Source organism: Bubalus kerabau, chromosome 9 (genome assembly GCF_029407905.1).
Source record: "Bubalus kerabau isolate K-KA32 ecotype Philippines breed swamp buffalo chromosome 9, PCC_UOA_SB_1v2, whole genome shotgun sequence".
Lineage (NCBI taxonomy): Eukaryota > Metazoa > Chordata > Mammalia > Artiodactyla > Bovidae > Bubalus > Bubalus kerabau.
The window spans coordinates 41,617,083-41,640,497 of NC_073632.1; the positions used below are offsets into that span (position 1 = coordinate 41,617,083).

Consider the following 23,415-nt stretch of genomic DNA (forward strand, 5'->3'; position numbering starts at 1 on the left):
CATGAATATACTGAGTACAGAGTGCTAGTTTTCAGAACATAAGGAACACTGAAAAGAAAGGGCTAGACTGACTGCACCTTAAACATGGGTGAGATGGGTTCTCATCAAGGATGATCTTGATGAGAACAAGTGGAAAGAAAAAATAAGTGCTGACTGATACCAGCTCAGGAAAAACGGATAAATCAAGCAGATGGGGAATCAGAAGGGTTATGAATAGTATGGATCCCTTGGGCTGACTCATAAACTGAGTGGGCCAGCCTGGGGACGAGGACCAAGAGGGCTTCAGAAGATATTTCAAAATGAGAGTAAACACTCGTCTACAAAGGCCTGTGTAGCCTACTAGCAAAACGCACATGTAGTCCACGTATTTGAAACACTAAAGCCATACTGTTGTAGATGCCCAGTATGCTCATCACCAGTGAACTGGCCTTGGTAATTATGCACAGTTTTAAGGACTAAAAGCTGACCAATCTCTAGAGGTGGGATGAAGGTCTTGCCAAAGCTCATGTTACAATACACTACTCTCTTTACAGTGCTCACTGTGGGAAAAACTTTGTGTATGGAAAGGTACTTAAACTCTGGACTTTTGTGCTGAAGGCAAAGAAATAGACCATTTGGCAGTGGGGAAAGCCACGCTTTATGGATATTTTTTGGAGGTCTGAAAGACAGTCGGAACAGCTTTTCCTTGCTGCTGGTAAATGTGCGTGTATGAGCCCAGGTCTTATACCTACTTTTGGAACCACCTGCTTTCATCTTTCCCATTACTTTCTCATGTCTTAAACATTGCAGATAATCACTTAGTGCAAACTGAACCATTTCTCTCTGGATGATGATATTCTTATTTGATCCAGAGAAATGAGACAATCCTTGCCCTCCTTTGTTTTTCTTCAACTTTAATTAAAGGTAGAGAATATACAGCACTTCCTCCATTCTCTTATCCTGCAGTAAGGAAGAATGGGACAGAGGATGAAAATATGGGCTCCTGCATTCTAGGTCAAGCCCGCCTACCGGTTCTCGACATGCAAAGTTGCTTCTGGACTGTTTAGTGTTTGCTTCACTTCTCTGCAAAGTTGAGAATGTAATAGCAGCAACTAACTTAGATGGATTTTTCCTCCGAAATACTTAACAGGGCTCCAGCTTGGGTTTTCTTGCTTACCCAAATTATTAATATGTTTTAAAAGGAAAGCTTTTGTTTATCCTTATGACAATTTAACAGGTTAATGCAGATAGACTCAATTCAAAATACCCAAACTGTAGTACAGTTTTCTCCCTCAGCTTGGACCTGTATCTACTCTAACTTGGGAACAGATTCCTGGGGGAATTAGCTTTACCCTCTTTCCAGCTGAATGGCTGGTTCTGTGGCCAACCATCTCCTCTTTGCTTTCAATATCTTTTCTGATCCTTCTATAGACACTTAGGGACTCTTGTTTGGCTTAAGAACAAAATTCATCATTAATGCATTAACATTAGAGATTTCCAGATTTTTCAAGTTATTACTCCAGTAAGAGTGCTTAATTCTGCTTTTCCCCAAACTCTGATACTGTGAAAAAGCCACTATTTATTCTGAAAACATCTTAGACAGTTAATAAAATTATGTAAGTTTTTATGGAAGTGTGTCATATTTAGAATCATTCTTAGCTGTAAACAGAAACTGATTTTTGTTTTACTTAATATAAATTTACATTAAAATACATTCACTATTACATACATACTATTAAGCTGATTGCTTTCTAATCAGAAAAAAATTAATAGTGCATCTCCAGCTAGAAATAACAAGTTTATTGAAAACATATTGAAAAGTTTAGATGGAATGAGAAATATATGTTTAAGTCATCCTAAAGAGCTTACCTTATAAAGAATTGAGTCACAAACACAGAAAATGTCAATTATAACTGGGTTTTCAAGCAGGGGAAGAAGATGATCAGGCATTCCTTGCCAAAAATGTAATAAGAAATGCTGAATCTAGTTGAGAACAAAGAGTATGTACATTAACATTTTTCCTTAACATGAACTTGTATGAAAAACAAGAAAAGAATGTTTATATAATACAGTCAGCAAAGCGTTCTTTGTTACTCTTACCTCCTCAAAGTTCCCATTTATTGCATTGTCCAAGATGCACTGGCAGTGAGTTTTGTACATCATTATTAGGGTATCAACCTATATCAAGGAAGAAAAATCTTAACAGAAGCACCCTTTCAATGCTGTCTTCATTTTGTTCATGCATACATTTGTTCATATATTCAAGTACATGGTTAAAATTCCTGTTATGTACCAAGCACTGTGCTCAATGCTGAGGAAACAAAGGTGAAGGCGTAATTCTTATTTTAAGGCGCACATTGCCTTGTGAAGGGACAAAGGCGAGCAAATGGATAGTCTCAGGACAGTGTGATAAGAAAAACGAAAAAAGTGATTGTTTAGGGAACTATCAGTCAAAGCGACATTGTAGTTTTCTGCTTAATAAGGAAATCTCCTTTGATTGGAGAAATAAATGTAAAATGATAACATACATGAACTCTTCACACAGTTTAATTAAGCAGGTGCTTGGGCAGCGTGGTGCAGGGGTTTCCAGTTTCGGTTGTGGAGTCAGCTAACACTGAACGTGTGCTCCACTGCACTGTTCTGCACAGGTTGCTTTGTCTCTGATCCCAAGCTTTATATCTTCAAGTAGTAATAACATATTACTTATAAGGTGTTGAAGAAGATAAAACAAGATGTGCTGCAGGTGGAACAATTTTCCTCATGCAAAGTATAAGCTCTTACTGTATTACCTCAAATTACTAATAATATTAAATGACTCATTGGCCAAAAAAGATTTCAACATTAAATGTCTGTTACTAAAATTCTCTGTTTCCATGTATACACTAATACATGTACATGTACATGTACTAATACATTTGTATCCACAGATAGAAAATCTTAAACATCTTACAATTTGCAGAGGGTTAGAACTTGTTAATCTTCTGGAAAACTAGGAACACCCATGTTCAAAACATTTTTATTTTATAAGCTAGAAACATTGCTACCTGTTACAGGTTGTGTGTTCTGTGTGAACAGAGGAACAGGCTTAGATGTTAGAGGTGTGAACTCTGCCTGCAGGATACCTGGATTTGAATGCTAGCTCTCCTCTGCCACTTAGTAGCTATGTGATGTCGGTCGAAATACTTAACATTCATGTGTTTTAATTTCCTCATCTATAAAATGGAGATCATAAAAACAGTAAATATCTAATCGGGTTGTTATGAAGACTAAATAAATTAACACGTGAAAGTGGTTGGAGTAATCCATAATACAATACAACGGTTAACTATTTTTATCTTTATAGTATCTAGGGTGGTGATGGTGACAGGGATGTCCTACTCCAATTCTTTGCTCTCCAACCTTTATCTCTGCAGCCCAGCAACATCAGACATCTTTGTGGTTTAGTGTAAAGCTGTATAATGATGGCATGCAAATTACCAATCTACCTCTAAGGAGGTAAGCTGACTACACACCTCCGCCAGGATGTCACCGCTGACGCAAATGAAATATGCTCTTTTCCTTAAGCAACAATTTTCAGATGGGCCGCAAGACATAGTTTCAAATGAGGATAAGAACAGCATGAATGACAGAAAAGAATTAATAACTGTTGTCAAAAATTAACCCTTTGACCCCTGAAAGCCACTAAAGAACAAGTGAACTTTTATCTTCACAAGTGTTTCCATTTATTTGTGTCAATTTTTTTTCTTCTATACAGAAAGCATCAAAAAATTTAAATCTTATCATTGGTACTTTGCTTATTTAATAGTTACACAGTCTTAGGGTAAGAACTTTTCACTGTAGCATACTTTGCAGTCTTTATAAACATAATTTTGCTCAATTTCCTGAGAACATCACATTATAGAGGGTAGAATCAGAGGCAAGTCTTCGCTCTAGTAAAGTCAGTGAGCAAGAGAGGGGGTAGCACCTGTCTTGAGTGACGCTCTGATGGGGGCAAAAAGCAGGTCCCTCAGCTTCAGCAAACACCACTCACTGGGGTCAGCTTCTCACTAGGCAGCCTCCATCGTATCTGCCTCAAGAAAGTAGGTGCTTAAAAGTGTTCAGCTTCAGCCACACCCCTCTTTCTATGAACTGACACGTTACCTGGGGAACTTGGCTACTGTCTAGGAAGGTAAAAGGCAGGGCCCAGCTGTCCTCAAAGGACAAAGGGAAGTATGGGGCTCATGATGGGGGCCACTGGGAATGAATTTATAAACCAGAGCTTATTTAAGCATCTTGAATACTGAGTGAGAAATGATCTACAGACCAGTTTTTCAAGTTGACAGATAAGGAATTCCTTGGAGGTTAGAGAAGGCTGAAATAAACTACTGGAACATGTTCCTCACTTCTTTTTTTCTTTGTTACTCTCTCTGTCTACCCTCCTCACCTGGTATATTTACACAGTAAACATCTTCTTGATATGTTTGCATGGGAGCCATCCTCTCCACAAAGCCAACAATACCTTCCCCCAAAGAACTGTGCTCCTCAAGGTCCCACAGATTTCCACAAGTTCCCCCACAAATTGTCACATGTTAACATTTACTGGAAGTGTCTCCCTTTCATATTATTTCCATAAGGTTAAAAGATGATGTGATGACCTTGAGAAATGTGATGGGAGAAGAGCATAATAGGAGGTGGACATACTTCAGGAGGCTTGCCTGGATCTGAGAACTACCTTCAATATTTTGCCTGTTTCTAACTGGGAAATAAGTCTGTCAGTATTATGAATTAGAATGAAGTTACTGTGCATCTCTACTTATCTATGAATAGACCTTTTTAACAGCATGTCATTTTTATTTGCAGTTTCTACAAATGCCCATTACTAAATACAGCTGGACACTGTTAATCATATTCACCTGTCTTTGCACCTTAAAAATATGAACTGACTTAAATATACTCTGAAAGATACTTTCTCAAATGCTAATAGAAAATGAACTTCAGTTGAAAAGAATGTAGAAATCTTTATGCTCTGATATAATAATGGATCCTGCTATTAGTCAGCCAGCAGATACCCAGAAAATGCCTCTAGAAGTTTAGAAATAGGGGAGCATTTAGCTTTAGACTTTACTACATAAGCAATGCAATTTATTTTATAAACTGAATTTCAGGAAACTGTTTCTTCTTTAACGTTCAAAAAATTTTGCAACAGAGCACAAAGTTTCATAATTGAGAAGAATCTTTGGAATCTTCGAGTAAGGTATCTCCCCCTCAGTGATAGGAAAAAATTCTGTCCTAGAGAAGTGGTTGATGACTAATTACTGAAATGAAATGGTGCTAGTAGAAAATATCACACTTAAAATGAAAGAAATTGCATATGATAGGCACATTCTAGGATTTTCTTCCTTGATACTGTTTTAAATAAAAAATAAACTTTAGTCTTTTGAGGTTTATTTTACCACCTTCTGATAATATACTATCAGGGAGATGGTAAATAATTAATTGGAAAGTCCTGAATCGATGTTAGTAAACATTTGTCCCTCCTATAAATCAGTCAATTATGTTTGATTATGCAGATTTCTGTTTCCCACGAGTGCCATGAGATTCCCAGCAAATTGAGATATGGAACCAACATATCAGAAAATCAATAGAGAAGTATCTTTAATTGATACCTTGTCCTTAGAAAGGCATCCTTGGTACACAAGGTGTTGAGCGCTGGGGAATTCTGGAAGAAGTGTTCCAGTTTTTGAGCTAAGTGAATATTTACGAGTGAAGCCACCCTATAATTTAAAAAATGAAAAGAAATAAATCATTATCAACTATTTGATAATGACAGAGAATTCTACAATATACAATTCTAACAATATAGAAACCTACAAAATTTCATTCTTCTTTATCTTTCAAACCATAACAAGTCAGGAGGTTTGAGTAAACTGTTTATTAGATCAAATACCTGGATAAACTAATATTTCAGCAGAATTACTGTTGCCAAATCATACATAGTTTCATAGTCGGGGCATTTTTCTTTTACTTCGGATTTTAGTTTTAAACACTTTTTCAGTTTTTACAACTTTTAGAAATTTTAGTTCACAAGTTTACATTTGTTAATGACATGTTTTAAAGAGCTACTTTTAGGCTACTGAAATTACTTTAATATGAAAGGGTCAGAAATTGCCAAATTCATTTATGAATTACCAAATCAGTTATGGATTAAATAAATGAGATGGTAAGAAGTTTTAATTTATTATGCCTCAAAGATAATTAGTGGTAAAATTGTGATTGAAGCCTAACTCTTCAGATTCCCAAACTAGTACTCAGGATTTTCCCATCTCAACCTCCCTCCCTCTGCCAAATTCAGGTACTTGTTTTATTTTGAATCCTTTGGAAAGCACCCTTCAAAGGTTGGAGAAGGAAATAGCAACCTACTCCAATATTCCTGCCTGGAAAATCCCATGAACAGAGGAGCCTGGTGGGCTATAGTCCAAATGGTTGCAAAGAGTCAGACATGACTGAGCCACAAAGCACCCTCTGGTAGTTTCCCGAAAATCAGAAAAAGTGACAAATAAGTAACATATAATACTGCAATTCTAATGTACCTACAAGAAACCCACACATAGAGAGAAAGAATACATAGTCATGATGGAACCAGAGCCTTAGCAAAGGCTTCCCAGATGGCTCAGTGTTAAAGAATCTGCCTTTAGCCCTGTTAGGAGGTGTAGGAGATGCAGGTTGGATCCCTGGGTCGAGAAGATGCCCTGGTGGAGGAAATGGCAACCCACTTCAATATTCTTGCCTAGGAAATCCCATGGACAGAAGAGCCTAGCGGGCTACAGTCCATGGGGTTGCAAAGGGTCAGATGACTGAACATGCAGGCACACACTCATAGGTCACAACTGATTGTTGGTTTTGTTTGTGGAGAACGCCTACATATATTAACATTGATGAATTACAAAACCTAATGTTGAATGGGCTTCCCTGGTGGCTCAGAGGTTAAAGTGTCTGCCCGCAATGCGGGAGACTTGGGTTCGATCCCTGGGTTGGGAAGATCCCCTGGAGAAGGAAATGGCAACCCACTCCAGTATCCTTGCCTGGAGAATCCCATGGACGGAGGAGCCTGGTGGGCTACAGTCCACGGGGTTGCAGAGAGTCGGACACAACTGAGTGACTTCACTCACTCAATGTTGAATGAAACCAGAAAGTCATAGAAAAAGTGAATCCATTTTTATGTAGGAACAATAATAAATAATGCATTGGTGGTAAATTGGACAATGATAAACAATATATAATATTTACTATTTTAAACATTTTAAAAGATACAGTTCAGTGGTACTAAGTACAATCATCACTACATTGTTTAATATTGACGGTATACACTCATAAGTGATAAACTTTAATGAATGAAAAAGGAGTAATTAGCACCAAATTCTGTGAGCAGTAATGTTTGGTAGGGACAAGAAGTGATTATGGTGAGGGCACAAAGAGGACTTTTCTCTTTTAAACAATGAGGTAGGTTATGAGTTTTTATCTTAGGCTTATTTTAAAAACTCTGTGTGTGTGCATGTGTTACAATAATACATTTCCCAATAAAAATGTTAGAGTGCAATGGAAACACATATTAAGGAGCAGAGTATATGTCTTTTGACTATTATTTAAAATTCTCATGTTGATAAATAGTAGTTTTGTGATAGAAGCTAGCAACACATATGGAACATCAACAGGCGGAAAAGTGCCTAAAGAAAAAAAGTCAAAAATTAAATTTGCCTGGATATGTTAACAAGTGTGTACAAAGCTGGTATAAATCAAATGATAATATTCTGTCTAGAACCTATAACACAAAAAGAAAGGAGAGATTGATAAACTGGGAAAAATTAAAAGATGTTCATTTTACCTCCACTAGCAGGCTTTCTATTTTAATCGCACTAAATGAGGAGGCAAATCTTAGACCAGCTAAGGAGGTCTGTTTCTTTTTTTTTTTTTTTTTCTGTCAACTGATGACTTCACTACTCTTGAACGATTAGGAATCTTATGTCCAAAAGAAAACAAGAAGGAACTTACAGAAAAGAAACAATATGATTAGAAGCAAGAGGGTCTGATTTATGAGGAAAGATTAAAGGATTTAAGCTGCACAGTTTGGTTAAGTGATGACTAAAAGACAGCATGATAACAGTCTACAAATATTTGAAAAGCATATACCAAGGAGGGAGGATTTGCTATTTATCTTGGTACAAAGTTGTTAAACTGGTCATGAATGGTTGATATTAAGGAGAAGGCTATCAGGGAAACTTCCTGGTTGAAATGTATGAAATCAAGGGACTATTCCCTAGGAAATAATGGCAACTTCATTACCAGAGCCACTGAAAACAAAATTGTACCCACACTGGAAGATTCACAGGAAAAGTTTTCTTCGACCAGGGTAAGGTATTAAAACTAGGTTTCATTTATTTGTTTATTCCTGGCAAGTAAAGGGTTCTGAGACTTTCTCTAAGATATTTTTGAAATGTGAACCACTATATTTATGAATAAAACATTTTAAACAATCAAAATTCATACTGCTGGTTGATAATGACTCTTAATTTCCTCTCCATGTTTTGTTTTGCTTTTGTTGCCATTGATTCTGTTCACTTTTATATTATGAGCCATTTAAAACTTAAAAGAAGGTATATATAAAAAATAATAAAGACTCATACTTACCGTCTTGAGACATCAGACATTTGAAATACTAACGTGGCCTCTGTCACCCTCTCTAATTTCATTCCCATCCCCCTCATAAGGAATAATTAATGTTCTGGATTTGGTTTATATCATTACTATACAAACCTTTAAAAATTTACCTCATATGTAAATGTTTTTAAATAACATATATTATTGCTTTAAAACTGGTACCATATAGTATGTATTTTTCTACATTCAATGAGCTTTTTTGCACACTTTAAGTATTCAAGATGAACCTAATTTGATTCTTAAGGCTATAGTTCACTCATTTCCAAAGCAGTGTAGTATTTTCTTAAATATATAAAATTTTGTTTTCCTACTATATCATAATGGAATTTTTATTTTTTGGTATTCTGAAATTATAAACAATACTGCAGTGAACATCCACATACATGCCTTTTTGTGCACAGTGTGAAGGTTTCTCTAGGAAGGCAGTCGTAATGTGTGTGAACTTTCTGTTTTATTAGGTATTGCCCCTTCTACCATTTAGAAAAGCTTCTTAGCTCCCATTCTTAACAAGGCTATATTTTAATAGTTTTAATTGCTGCTGGTACAGTAATAGTAAAATGATTACCCATTAAGGTTTTAATGTTAATTTTCCTGATTTAAAAATAGATATATTTATTGGCAGGGTGGTATTCAAAATATTTATTGACTACACATTATAGAGGGTTTCCCCAGTGGCTCAGTGGTAAAGACTCTGCTTGCAATGCAGGAGCAGCAGGAGACACGGGTTCGATCCTTGGGTCAGGAAGATCCCCTGAGGAAGGGCATGGCAACCCACTCCAGTATTCTTGCCTGGAGAATCCCATGGACAGAGGAGCCTGGCGGGCTACTGTCCATGGGGTCACACAGAGTCAGACACGACTGAAGCGACTTAGCACGCACGCACGCACACATTATAGAGCCTGGTCGATCAGAACAGGCACCGTGAGCACCGACACTATGCGTGTCATTCTTTTTCACCTTGGTGACTTGCCTGTTCATACACTTTACTGTATTTCTATTGGGTGGTCTTTTTATCAGGCTTCTCTGGTGGCTCAATTTTTATTATTGAGTTGAACACACTCTAAAACGGTGCCGTCTGATAGAACTTTCTGGGATGATGAAAATGTTCTATTATCTGCACTGTTCAAACACAATATTCACTAGCCAGCACTTGAAATGTAAATAATGTGACAAAGAAACTGAATATTTTATGTAATTAATAGTCATTTGTGGCTAGTGGCTGCCATACTGCATAGCATAGTATTTGTAGATATTAATCCTCTATCACTTATATATGATATATATCCAGATTTATGTTATACATTTTACATTTTTAAAGCCATATTTGTTTTTGCATCCTGTTTTACTTTCTAACACTTCTCCATGTCATTAAAAGTCTTTAATAAATGATATGATATTCAGTCCTGTAAATGTCTTACAAATTATGTGACCATTTTTTATTATTAGTCATTTAGATATGTTTCACACCATAGTCAATAACAATTTTGTACATAATATTTTGTTTGCATTTTCTATTATTTCTTTATGTGAGATTCATACAAAGGTGAAATTAGTGGGAGAAAGAGTATGAACACTTCTAAGATTTGAACATGGATCTTGCAATGATCTTCCAGAAAATTTGTTCTGTCTTCACCAGCAGGATATGAAAGACCTTATCTCACCATACTTTTACCAGCTTAATAATAATTTTTATATTTGACAATTTCATTATTTAAAATGTAATTTAAATGTATTTGGTAGTTCATTTTCATGCATTTATTGGCCTTTTCTTCCTCGTGTGTTTTGTCTATTCATGTCTTTTTAAAAAACTGTTATTGAGGTCCTCCTATTTTTTAAATAAATTGCTAGTATTTCTTCACGTAGTAGAGATATTATCCTATTGTCATATTTGCATGTGACAATGGACTAATATCTTCCCATTGTCTTTTTTTGACTTCAGATTTTGTATATGATACTTTGATTTAAAGCATTTTTCATGTTTTCATTTTTTTCCTTTGAAATTTCTTAAATTGTTTTCATGATTAAAAAGTTATTCTCCCTTCAGAAAGGAGGTAGATATATTTCCTTCTAATTATTATTTTTTATTTAATAACTTATATGAACATCATACAGATACAAACTTTAGAATTTTTTTTTCCAAAATAGACCATTTTTCTAACATTAAGCCCTGAAGAATTTTATTTATTTATTTGGTACTCTCTCTTCTTCCATAAAGGAATTATTACAATTCATTGAAAAATACTTCTTCCTTCATTGGGTATAATGTGTCCTTTCTTACACACTAAATTATTACATACACTTGGGCCTTTTTTCAGGTATCTAATCTCTGCTGTAGATTTGTTCTACCTACATTTGAGTTAGTATAATAGTGTCATAATTTTGATATCTGCCAGACACGGCTCCTTTGAGTATTCTTCTTTATACTTCCCTCAACTATTACTTCCTATACACCCTTTGTGCAGGCGTGCATGCTCAGTCACTGAGTCGTGTCATACTCATTGTGACCGCATGGACTGTAGCCTGCCAGGCTCCGTTGCCCATGGAATTTTCCAGGCAAGAACACTACAGTGACTTGCCATTTCCTGCTGCCAGGAATCTTCCCCATCCAGAGATTGACCGCGTGTCCTTGCGTCTCCTGCATTGGCAGGTGGATTCTTTGCTCAGTGGCAGGAACCACTGAGCAACCTGGGAAACCCCATATATCCTTTTAGATCAAGTTAATTTCCAAAAATAACTGCTCATTCAAATTTTTTTAATATAAATTTATTTTTTAATTGGAGGCTAATTACTTTACAATATTGTATTGGTTTTGCCATATATGCATCAACATGAATCCGCCATGGGTGTACACATGTTCCCCATCCTGAATCCCCCTCCCACCTCCCTCTCAAATTTTTAAATAGAGTATTAAATGTCTAAATTTAAGGAAGAATTGACACAGGGTAGCCATTCCCCTTTTCAGAGGATCTTCCCAACCCAGGGATTGAACCTGGGTCTCCTGCTTTGCAGGCAGATTTTTTACCATGTGAGCCACCAGGGATGGCTTTTCTTTTGATTACTCCCAAATATTTTGCATTTCTGCTGTTTCTTGAAATTTACATTTTATAATGTTCTGCCTTTCCTGTCTTCCCCAGAAACTGTTCCCACCTCTCTCAACCGGGAATCTGTGAGAAAAGTTCTGTAGAAAACAATTTGAATGACCATTTTCTCAGTTCTCCCAAGGAAAGCACTTGGCTAGTACAATTCCAGATGCATAAAAGTGCTCATTCCCTACATACAATGGATGCCTTGGGGGCATTGAGACTACATTCTCTCTGGAAATCCTGACTGAGAAGAGCTGGGACTTCAAAGTTCTTCAGACTTCTACTACCCCCTACCAAGATTTCACTCACAGAAAATGACCTGACTGCTGATACCTCAGAGAGGAAACCAAAACCACCAAACTATCTCAATTTCCTGCCACAAAATCTACAAACCCACTTCATCTGAACTAAGCCATTCCTCTTTTCAGTTTTAATGAAATAAATGTCCTTCTCTCTAGGGCCACTTCCTCCACTCCAAAGCTCTTCCTTGCCCATCTCTTCAGTGACCCTGTACTCTCAATTCTCTTTCACATCTTCAGTCTCTACTCTTTACTGACTATGTTTTATCAACATTAGAACCACAGTTCAATCTTCCTTCTGAACTAATGGTCAAGCCCACCCCTATCCTAAATTTTCTACATTCAATTCCACTGTCCACTCATTTCACAAATCAATCAAACCCTAGCTCTCCCACAAATCAATCTAACTCTAGCACTGAAAATGCTCTCCCTGCAATTATTATCTGTACTTTACTCATTCCATTGACCTTTTCCAATCCGTATCTTGATGACCCTTTAGCCCCATTTGATAGCAGCAAGCGTTCCCTTCCCTTAGAAGCACTCTTTTCTCCTGGCTTCTGTGTCACTATGTTCTCCTTTCTCTTCCCTCTCTGGATTCTCCTCTCTTGTTCTTCTTTCCCACTTTTCACAACTCTTTTCTCATAATGTTTTTTTCTTCTCATTTATTTTCTCCCTATATGTGTTTACCCTTTACCATGACTTCAGTCACCACCAAACTAAATACCTAAATCCTGTCATCCAGTCATATATATCCAACTGCTCACTTCAAGTATACACTGGATATTTTATAAACACATCAAATATTTGTTGTTGTTCAGCCACTAAGTCATGTCTAGCTCTTTGCAACCCCACAGACTACAGCAAATCAGACTTCCCTGTTCTTCACTATCTCTCAGAGTTGGCTCAAACTCATGTTTGTTGAGTTGGTGATGCTATACAACCATCTCATCCTCTGTCACCCTCTCCTCCTCTCACCCTCAATCTTTCTCAGGATCAGGGTCTTTTCCTTCGTGGCTTCCCTGGTGGCTCAGACAGCAAAGAATCTGCTTGCAATGCAAGAGATTTGGGTTCATTCCCTGGGTCGGGAAGATCCCCTGGAGAAGGGAATGGCTACCCACTTCAGTATTCTTGCCTGGAGAATTCTATGGACAGAGGAACCTGGCAGGCCACAGTCCTTGAGGTCACAAAAAGTCGGACACAACAAAAAATATAGCAAGTTCTAAACTGAGCCCTTCATCTTTCTATTCTTTCTACCTGCTTCTCTTCCAGTACTTCCTGGCTAAAATCAGTCATTTCTCTCCATCCTTTGGGCTTTTATCCTTATTTGGATATTTTCTTATCCAGACTATCCATGTATCTATAGCATGATGCTCCTTTTGTTTGCCTTCCTGTTTGCTGGTTTTTAATATTTGACAACATCAGAGACATTTTTGGTTTTCACAATGAGGTGGAGGGAGAGCTATTGGATCTGATGGATAGAAACCAGAGACTGTGATGTTGAAATATCCTACAAATGCACAGGACATCTCCCACTACACAGAATTATCTGGCCTAAAATGTCAGTGGTACTAAGGCTGAGAAATCCTAACCTATGTTCCATCTGTCTGGACCACTCTTCTCCTCCTCCAAAATCCTACTTATCTCAGTTCTATCTTTAAATGTTACTTCCTGTGGGAAATGTCCTTAATCACTTATACTAGGTTAACCCTCAAGACACTGTTTATGATTAGTTATGATTACTTGCTCAAGGTACGTTTTTCTGCTACACTATATAGGATCAAACTTATCCATTCACAATTTTGTTCCCGCATACCTATAATACCACATATCTATCAATTAACATTTCAACCATGGGTTTAAAAAATAGAATTTTATTTTGAATTTGTAAGAAAACAAATACATCTCAGTTTCCTTAGCTGTAAAATTGGCAATATTATTACCTGTTTTCCCTACCTCACCATTCTTAATGCTTAAATGACCTGAAGGATATGAAGATTTGCACTGAAAGTCTCACATCCTGAGCAAACTGATGGTTGGTCACTCCAAATCAAAACAATTTTTAAAAATTTCAACTTTGTTAAACACGTATCTTATAATTTTTAAAAAGTATTTAGACTCATTGGAAAAGACCCTGATGCTGGGAAAGATTGAGGGCAAGAGGAGAAGGGGGCAACAGAGGATGAGATAGTTGGATGACATCACTGACTCAATAAACATGAGTTTGAGCAACCAGGAGATAGTGAGGGACAGGGAAGTCTGGCATGCTGCAGTCCATTGGGTCACAAAAAGTCAGACATGACTTAGTGACTGAACAACAAAAAGAATATTTTTGAGCTTTTAAACAGCCCTTAACTGTGCTCATTTATATAATAATCACAATAATTATTCTCTATTATTGCTTCAGGTAGCTTTAGAAAAATAGGCTGTATAGGCTAATTGAAAAATTATTTTTACTTTATTAACAAAATCTATACCCGAGTTTTTATTGTGCTCTTCCAAGGAAGAAGAAGTAGACATGAGAAAAAATTTTCTTTTACTTGATAAAGCGAGGCTTGCCACCTGCATGCTGTACCAGCTAATGGACTGATGGTACCACCAGCTCTTCATAACAGTAGAAGGAACACCTGAGAGAAATGATTTAAACTCCCTATTGACATAAACTTCAGTCAACTGAAGTGTATTTCTAAGTCAATATTTTTGCACTTTCACAACTGTTTATCTAATAAAGAGCTATTATTTCATTGATAAAAAAAGCAATCTGGAGGATTTTATTATGTAATTAGCCATTAACTGTATTAAAAGCACTTGTGGGAAGAAATTGGCCATTTCAGAAGATTGGGGGTTTTTATATTATTTCTTAATATGTTTGCATCATTTCACCAAACTAATGGAGTTACAATTTACCTCAGGTCCAGATGGACCACACAACACATTGTCATGGGCCCAGGGTTCTGTGGTACCTCCTTTAATGATTAGTTAACTTGAGGATAATGAAGACCTGATCATGTGCCTAATTAGCCATGCAGTCTCTAATGGTAGTTTAAGTCATTTAGATAAAGTCAGTTTGTTGACCTGTTCTTTGGTTGGGAGTGAGAAGGGGGAGGGGAGTCTACAGAGAAAGTGTGTGTTGGGTGAGAAAGTGTGTGCTGTGTGTGTGGTGGGCCCTTTCTCCTTACCTCCCACCTCTGCCACACCCTGCCATCAGCCCCAGTGCAGAAGAGAGCAGCAATATCACACACATACACGGTAAAACATCACGGCATAACATTTGGGTTCTTGACAACTATTAAAGGTTTTGTCTAAATAGGTATATATACTCCAAACACCAGTTTTTTCCATATCCTCAGCTTTAGGCTTTTTAAAATTTAAATAAAAAATTTCTGGATCAATGGTGGTCTTTTAAAAAATACTCTTTCTAGTATCTAATACTAGGTGAGAATAATTGAAAAATTCCCCCTGCTAGGTTAATTGGAGTTTCAGTAGGTCCATGTAAAGAATCGTTAGTTGCCCCAAATCTAATTTAACTCTGTCTGAAGTGCTCAGCCATTCAAGGCACTCTTAATAAATAACATTTATTTCTATATTTGCTAATAAGGATGAATAACCCTATTGTTAAGCTTGTAATACATGTTATAGCGATATATAATATAAATGAAAATAATTCTTACCTCATTCTTCAGCTTGCTTCCAGAAAACCTTAAAAATAAGAACATTTTTCAGTAATTAAAAATACATATACAGTTATAGTTATCAAGGAAATGCAGAGGACCTACAAAAGTAGTAACTACACCACGACTAGTGAAATAAATCTAGAGAAATGTGTTTGATTTTCAAAGGAACCCAAGCCTCTAAGGGAAAGCAGAATAAAGGATATTGAGCAGTCAGTTAAGAATTGAGACAATGAAGGCACATAATATGAAGCATTTGTGTGTTCTAGCCTGTATTTTCACTTTACAGCAAGCAGTGGTTAATAAGCTGCCATTATGTTCTCTATAGTATCTGAGTTTCATCTTAGTATGACTTAGGTGACTAAAGTTATTTGCTTTTCCACAAGATATCTTACTTTTAAAAATGAATCATTCTTTTAAGAGTTAAGAGCAGTTCTTGGTAAATCATACCATAAAGAAATTTCAGATGCAGATTTAATCATTTGGAGTTCTAATTTTTAAAAAATAATAATTGTATATTATCACTGGTTTCATTTGATGCCACCTTACTTGTCAATAACATCCTCCTGAGAGTTGATGGCAGATTAGAGCAACATGTTCTTTATATTCATTTGTATTTTTTCCTTCACAGAGACTCAGTAGCTGGGGTCAGAAGCTTTATCATACTAAAGTAAGCTGGTACATCAGAGCATATGTGACTAGAGATGAATAAGCTTTTCATTCTCATAAGATACTGGCCAAAGCATCTTTAAAGCAGGTTATCACATAGAAAAAAATACATTTTCTGCCTTTATTTTATTGAATCTAGCTTGAAAATCAATTTAGCCTTAGAAGCAAATATTAATTTAAAAGTAATTCTGCTTCCATGGTTTCTCTTTTACATCTCTCTGGGACACCTGGCTCACCATTAATTTCTCATTAATGACTGCAAATTATATAAATTGCCCAGTCATTGTAAGTGTCCATACAAAGTTAAAATTAAGGTCTGATGCTTAAAGGAAAACATTTCAATAAGCAAAATTAGCAAGTCATTTTATTCGATATATATTATTTAAAGACATTCAGAGAACTTGTCTTGAAGATAGCAGGACTCTACCTTGTCAGGCCTTTTCCAGAATAAACGGAGTGGTAATATGCACTACTCTCTTTGATGCCAATCCCATAATAATGATACCTAGAACAAGAACCAGCTCTGTGTTAATATAGATTTTTGAAGTGGAAAACTAAAGTAGAATTGAAGTGAATCACAGATAAGAACTGCAGTCCCTTGATCATCATCTTCCTCTCCTGACTTTTTTCAAGTAACATCTTAATGTGTTTAATCCTTCTTTAACAGTAACTATCAGGAAGCAACAGTTAGAACTGGACATGGAACAACAGACTGGTTCCAAATAGGAAAAGGAGTACGTCAAGGCTGTATATTGTCACCCTGCTTATTTAACTTATATGCAGAGTATATCATGAGAAACGCTGGGCTGGAAGAAGCACGAGCTGGAATCAAGATTGCCGGGAGAAATATCAATAACCTCAGATATGCAGATGACACCACCCTTATGGCAGAAAGTGAAGAGGAACTCAAAAGCCTCTTGATGAAAGTGAAAGAGGAGAGTGAAAAAGTTGGCTTAAAGCTCAACATTCAGAAAATGAAGATCATGGCATCTGGCCCCATCACTTCATGGGAAATAGATGGGGAAACAGTGGAAACAGTGTCAGACTTTATTTTTTTGGGCTCCAAAATCACTGCAGATGGTGATTGCAGCCATGATTATTACAAGACTCTTACTCCTTGGAAGGAAAGTTATGACCAACCTAGATAGCATATTCAAAAGCAGAGACATTACTTTGCCAATAAAGGTCCATCTAGTCAAGGCTATGGTTTTTCCTGTGGTCATGTATGGATGTGAGAGTTGGACTGTGAAGAAGGCTGAGCACCAAAGAATTGATGCTTTTGAACTGTGGTGTTGGAGAAGACTCTTGAGAGTCCCTTGGTCTGCAAGGAGATCCAACCAGTTCATCCTAAAGGAGATCAGTCCTGGGTGTTCATTGGAAGGAATGATGCTGAAGCTGAAACTCCAGTACTTTTGGCCACCTCATGTGAAGAGTTGACTCATTGGAAAGGACCCTGATGCTGGGAGGGATTGGGGGCAGGAGGAGAAGGGGACGACAGAGGATGAGATGGCTGGATGGCATCATCAACTCGATGGACATGAGTTTGAGTGAATTCCGGGAGTTGGTGATGGGGCCTGGCGTGCTGTGATTCATAGGGTTGCAAAGAGTCGGACATGACTGAGTGACTGAACTGAACTGAAATGAACCCAACTTATGATCCTATTTCTGGCTCTAAGCTTGAAAAGAAGGAAAATCATCTACTGCCAATCCCCCTCAAACCTCTAAAAAATTAGGTTTCAAAAGCCAGGAAAAGAAAAAAAATTGTAATTGCAGGCATTTAACTGTAGGCACTTAAATTTGTAAATGTAGACACTGGCTCTAAGTATATCCAGTGTAACTATCTACAAATTGCTTGGTTCAATTTGAATGTGGTCAACTGAAACAGAAAACAGTGGGTCCTCTTCGTAGTACATTCATTGAATGGAGAAGAATGTGACTTTTTGTGTGGGGAAGACAATGATGTCATGTATAAGAATATGTACAAAGCATATGACCCTTTAAAAGTTATTTTCCTCAGGAGTGAAAAGCCCAATTCACTGTCATTTTCACTTCAAGTTTTTGTGCAACAGTGGGGAGAAAACAACTATGTGATGAATCAGTGGAAATATGAAACATGGAATGTAACAGTGTGACAAACAATTTGTTATCAGCGTCTCTATGGAACCGGCTGCTGCTGCTGCTAAGTCGCTTCAGTCGTGTCTGACTCTGTGCGAACCCATAGACGGCAGCCCACCAGGCTCCACCATCCCTGGGATTCTCCAGGCAAGAACACTGGAGTGAGTTGCCATTTCCTTCTCCAATGCATGAAAGTGAATAGTGAAAGTGAAGTCGCTCAGTTGTGTCTGACTCTTAGCGACCCCATGGACTGCAGCCTACCAGGGTCCTCCATCCAAGGGATTTTCCAAGCAAAAGTACTGGAGTGGGGTGCCATCGCCTTCTCCATGGAACTGGAGATACAGGCAAATGTAGCATTCCATGGAATCTCAAGTTGTTCCTCATTCTCCTCAACTGCAGAATCCTGACTTACTTTACACTCAAGTACAAATGCTACACACAGGTCACAAACACCAGTCAGACAGTGGGTATTTAGTGAGGGTGGCCAAAGTCTGCTCATTTCTGCCTTCACTTTCCCTTCCCTTCTCTGCCTACCATGCAGCACCATCAAATATTTGGTTATCTACCATTTCAATTTGCATTCATCTAAAATTAGGGAAGGAATGAAATAAAAGGATAAGGGGGCTTCCAGTAGACTTCAGTGTAATCATATTTAAAAATTCACTTCTTAGCATTGCCATCTGAGTTTGAAGTGGAGAAGACAATGGAGGATCTATGCTTCAAGGCCCCTTTGCTGACCTCAATAATAAAGAAGGGACTTGGCAGAGCAACTCTAACCCTAAATGTTTTCAAGTCTCAGGACAAGAGTACAAATGGAGGCTCACAGGCCTTATACCTAATTACTTAAAATATATAAATCGAGTGACCACACTGTGAAACAAAATGTCCCTGTCCTCCTGTCGTGACAGCATACTGCCATAATGATCTGGCAGGTACGTCTGAATGTAGAATGCCTGGCCTCCTGAAGTTCCATGAGGAAACATGGTGGTGTGAGAAGAGCCATCCCCACCTCACTTCTCTCCCCAGCCTCCGCTCCTCTGTTCACTGTGAGGGGCTGCTCGAGACCACTCCAGCCTCCACATCCAAGTTCCACCCTCACACACACCTGAACAGCTGCCCCCGAGCAACCCAGTAGGTCTATGTCTCTTGAGGATGGATGAAGGAAGAGGCCTACATAGGCCCCGGAGGCAGGCCTGAGGCCGTTTGGAGTTCTTGGGCCCCATGGACTTAAAATGTGGGCTGGAAGGGGCATGTGGTCTCCAGGTGGGCACATCCATATGGGCTGTGAATTCCTTGTCTCCTGAGGAGACCAGCTGAAAGAGGGCAGAAACAGAGCCCTCTGTAAGTGTGAGTCCCAGAGATGGCTTCTCACCCATTAGGTTTCAAGGGCAGTATAGTGGTAAAGAAGATGCCTCTAATGACACTGGGCCATTTGAGATGGAAAAGAAAGCGTTTCTAAATATGAAAAAATTACATAATTATACTAAGAAATGCTTCAGAAAGAGCTGTTCTATTTGATCAAGGTAGTGAAGATATTTTATGAGTGTAGCAGACTTGGAATAAGTGTTCAAGCCTTCAGTTTTGGAAGAAAAATGAAAGCAGTCTATTAACCTAAAGAGAATAAGCTCCATTTTTACAGTAAGAAAATAACCCTCTGGTAGATAAGGGAAAAGCACCTCTATGGTATATTGGGACAAAGAGAGAAATGAAGGAAATACGAAACTTGAGCAAACTCCAAAATTTTGAGTTCATTTGTCTCTAATTAGAAGCTAAAAGAAGAAAACTATTTAAATCATAGATAAAGACATTACCAAAAGCAGCTATAGTAATAGAAAATGATAAGGTAAATACCTAAAAACCATAACACATGGACATATTTAGATGACATTCAGCCAAGCATATTAGGATTAGTGAACATAAGTCTGAAATAATTATAACTATTTTTCTTTTATTAGGTTTTAGAACTAAGATACCAAAAGAAAATGACTTTGTATTGGGTTAAATAAAGCAAGAGATGCCTGAGAACAAGAGAAACTATTACAGTGAAAATAAACTGCAATTTCATGATCTTTTGCAAAGCTTGCTCTTTGCTCTGCAGATGCCACAGTTCAAATAACTTCACTAACACAGCATTGTAAATCAATTATACTCCAATTAAAAATGAATTAATACAAACATCATTGTAGCCACTGTCTGAAGCAATATGTAGTAAGCATTGCTTTAAAAGTTGATTGATCTTCCAGGTGGTGCTAGTGGTAAAAAAAATCCCCCTGTCAATGCAGGAGACTAAGAGACATGGGTTCAGTCCCTGGGTTGGGAAGATGCCCTGGAGAAGAGCATAGCAACCCACTCTAGTTAGTATTCTTGCTTAGAGAATCCCATGGATGGGGAACCTGGCGTGCTACAGTCCATAGGGTCACAAAGAATCAGACATGATGGAAGCAACTTAGCACTCAGCACTCATTCTTTTATATAATTTGATCTTCTTGTTTCTCATCTATAATCCTTTTTTCAACATGTAAGTCATATTACACCATGATGAAATGTTTTGCCATGTAAACTGAGAAGAAACTACTTGCCTTCACACGTGGTAGACAACATTTGTAAGACAACTCAAAGGGATAACCACGAGTTCAGCAAATATTAGCTGGCACACTGTATCCTGACCACCGTGTGAGCTGTCAACACAATGATTAAAACCCAGACCTGGATAATCAACCAGGAACCTATACGTTTCTGCATTTCACCCTGGTTCATGGCTTCTTGAGCCCAGCTGCCTGCCAGTCACAGAGCAGCGACCACACTGAAAAACCCTTAGGCAAACTTTACTTTCATTTAAAAATATCACTTGATGATCACTTTTTGTAAAAATTGCAACATCCTTTAGGACCCCCCAAAATACTGAGTAACTGATTTGTAATTCTTTTTTTACTTCAGATTTTTAAGGAAAGAATATTTTTATTACACAATTCATTTGTTCCTTATCTTTATAAAACTGCTATTATTTTGCTTCCTCCCTTCTCATCATTAAGGCAGAATATCTTTAAAAATGGGTTTCCCTGGTTGCTCAGACAGTAAAGAATCCACCTGCAATGTGGGAGACCTGGGTTTGATCCCTGGGTCAGGAAGATCCCCTGGAGGAGGGCATGGCAACTCACTCCAGTATTCTTGCCTGGAGAATCCCCATGGACAGAGGAGCCTGGCTCACTACAGTCCATGGGGTCGCAAAGAGTCGGACACAACTGAGCAACTAAGCACACACATCTTTAAAAATAGAAGTATTTAATACCTCCACCTACAATGAGAATCAAGATGTTATATCTTAAAAAAAAAATCTTTTAAGTAATGTATTTTATGTATAGGTCACATATAAATGAAACCATCAACCAGATACACATTGACACCTGAAGAAGGTAATTGGTCAGCAATTTTCCACTCTACAAGGGAGAAGCAGCCAGCCCTTTTCTCATTAGCAATGTCTCATAATTGAGACATGTTGATGTACTTGAGCATGTTACATGAGCACAACCTTATAAATATGCTGGCCAACAAGGAACTAGTGAAAGAGTGAACACTCCTTCTTTCAAACATGTATCCAAGGCTTACTATGTGCTAGGAGCTAAGGATTCAAAAAGAGACTGATGAGGGTTTCCGCCCTGGGGGAGTGGGTAGTCTTGTGGGGCGGGGGGAAGCATGCAAAGAAAGAATTGCAAACTAACATGTGTTAAAACTGAAGCAGGTGATAGTCAATATGAGTATAAACAGTTACCACTTATTGAGCAACTATTACATGTAAAGAATTTTACCTATACTTCACCTCAAAATTCCACAGCAGCCTGCAAGTAAAGTAGTATTTCCATTTCAAAGCAAAGTTCAAAAAGGTTATGTGATTTTTTGAATAAGTTGTGTGAAAGGTTATGAGTTTGAAGACAAAATTCAAACCTGAAGCTCCACAGAGCACTCTCTGTGAGACCATGTTCCCTTCATACTCATGATACAAAATTACACTGCATCTTAATTTAATTTATAATTAGAAATTCTTGGATGAAATATAGTTCAAACATGCTTGCACCCAGCAGACACATTCCCTCTCCAACTTCAGCATTAATCATTAAGAATTAATAGCTAACTTGAATCATTAAGAACAATACCATTGGTCTGAATGTTTCATATTTGAAATTCTATATGTAAACAAACATACCCTATAGAATATAAGCTCCCTATAAAGGTAATAAACATTTGTTGAATAAATAAATTCATCACATGAAAAAAGTTAAATATAATAATATATCATAAAGAAAATGTTAAAAACAAGAATTTGTTAATAAAGGGCATACATACAGTATCATACACTTAAACATAGCACAATTTAAAATTTGATAGAGATTTTAAAATCTCTTGTCTAATGCGATGTGAGGAAATTGACTAATTCCTTTAACTCTACCACAAGTACTGAATGATTTAGGGAGACCCAGGTTCAATCCCTGGGTCAGGAAGATCTCTTGGGGAAGGAAATGCAACCCACTCTAGTATTCTTGCCTGGAGAATCCCATGGATGGAGGAGCCTGGTAGGCTACAGTCCATGGGGTCGCAAAGAGTCAGACACAACTGAGCGACTTCACTTTCACTTTTGTGAATAATAATAATAATAAACTATTACATTTACTGAATATATAGTTTACATATAAAGTAAAGTAAAATAAATATTACTTTACTTGCAGGCTGCTGTGGAAATTCAAGGTGAAGTATACGTAAAGTTCTTTACATGTAATAGTCGCTTAATAGGTGGTAACTATTTATACTGAATAATAATGAAGACAATTTCTCTCTTCCTGAGTTCCTTGCTTTCCATAAACAATGTGTGCTTTCCTCCCTTCGTGCTTTTATCTTGTTGAGCTCTGCTCTGGG

General features: G+C 37.4%; 1 protein-coding gene across 1 annotated transcript in view; it reads right to left on the reverse strand.

Annotated features, from left to right (window-relative positions):
- Positions 1-23,415, reverse strand: part of RFX6 (regulatory factor X6) — a 52,440-nt gene that overhangs the window by 16,629 nt on the left and 12,396 nt on the right. Inside the window, exons 5-9 of the mRNA XM_055535101.1 lie at positions 16,820-16,897; positions 15,724-15,751; positions 5,625-5,732; positions 2,080-2,157; positions 1,849-1,962 (exon numbers count right to left, since the gene is read on the reverse strand). Coding sequence (XP_055391076.1) covers positions 1,849-1,962; positions 2,080-2,157; positions 5,625-5,732; positions 15,724-15,751; positions 16,820-16,897 — 406 coding nt within the window. The remainder of the gene's footprint in view (positions 1-1,848; positions 1,963-2,079; positions 2,158-5,624; positions 5,733-15,723; positions 15,752-16,819; positions 16,898-23,415) is intronic.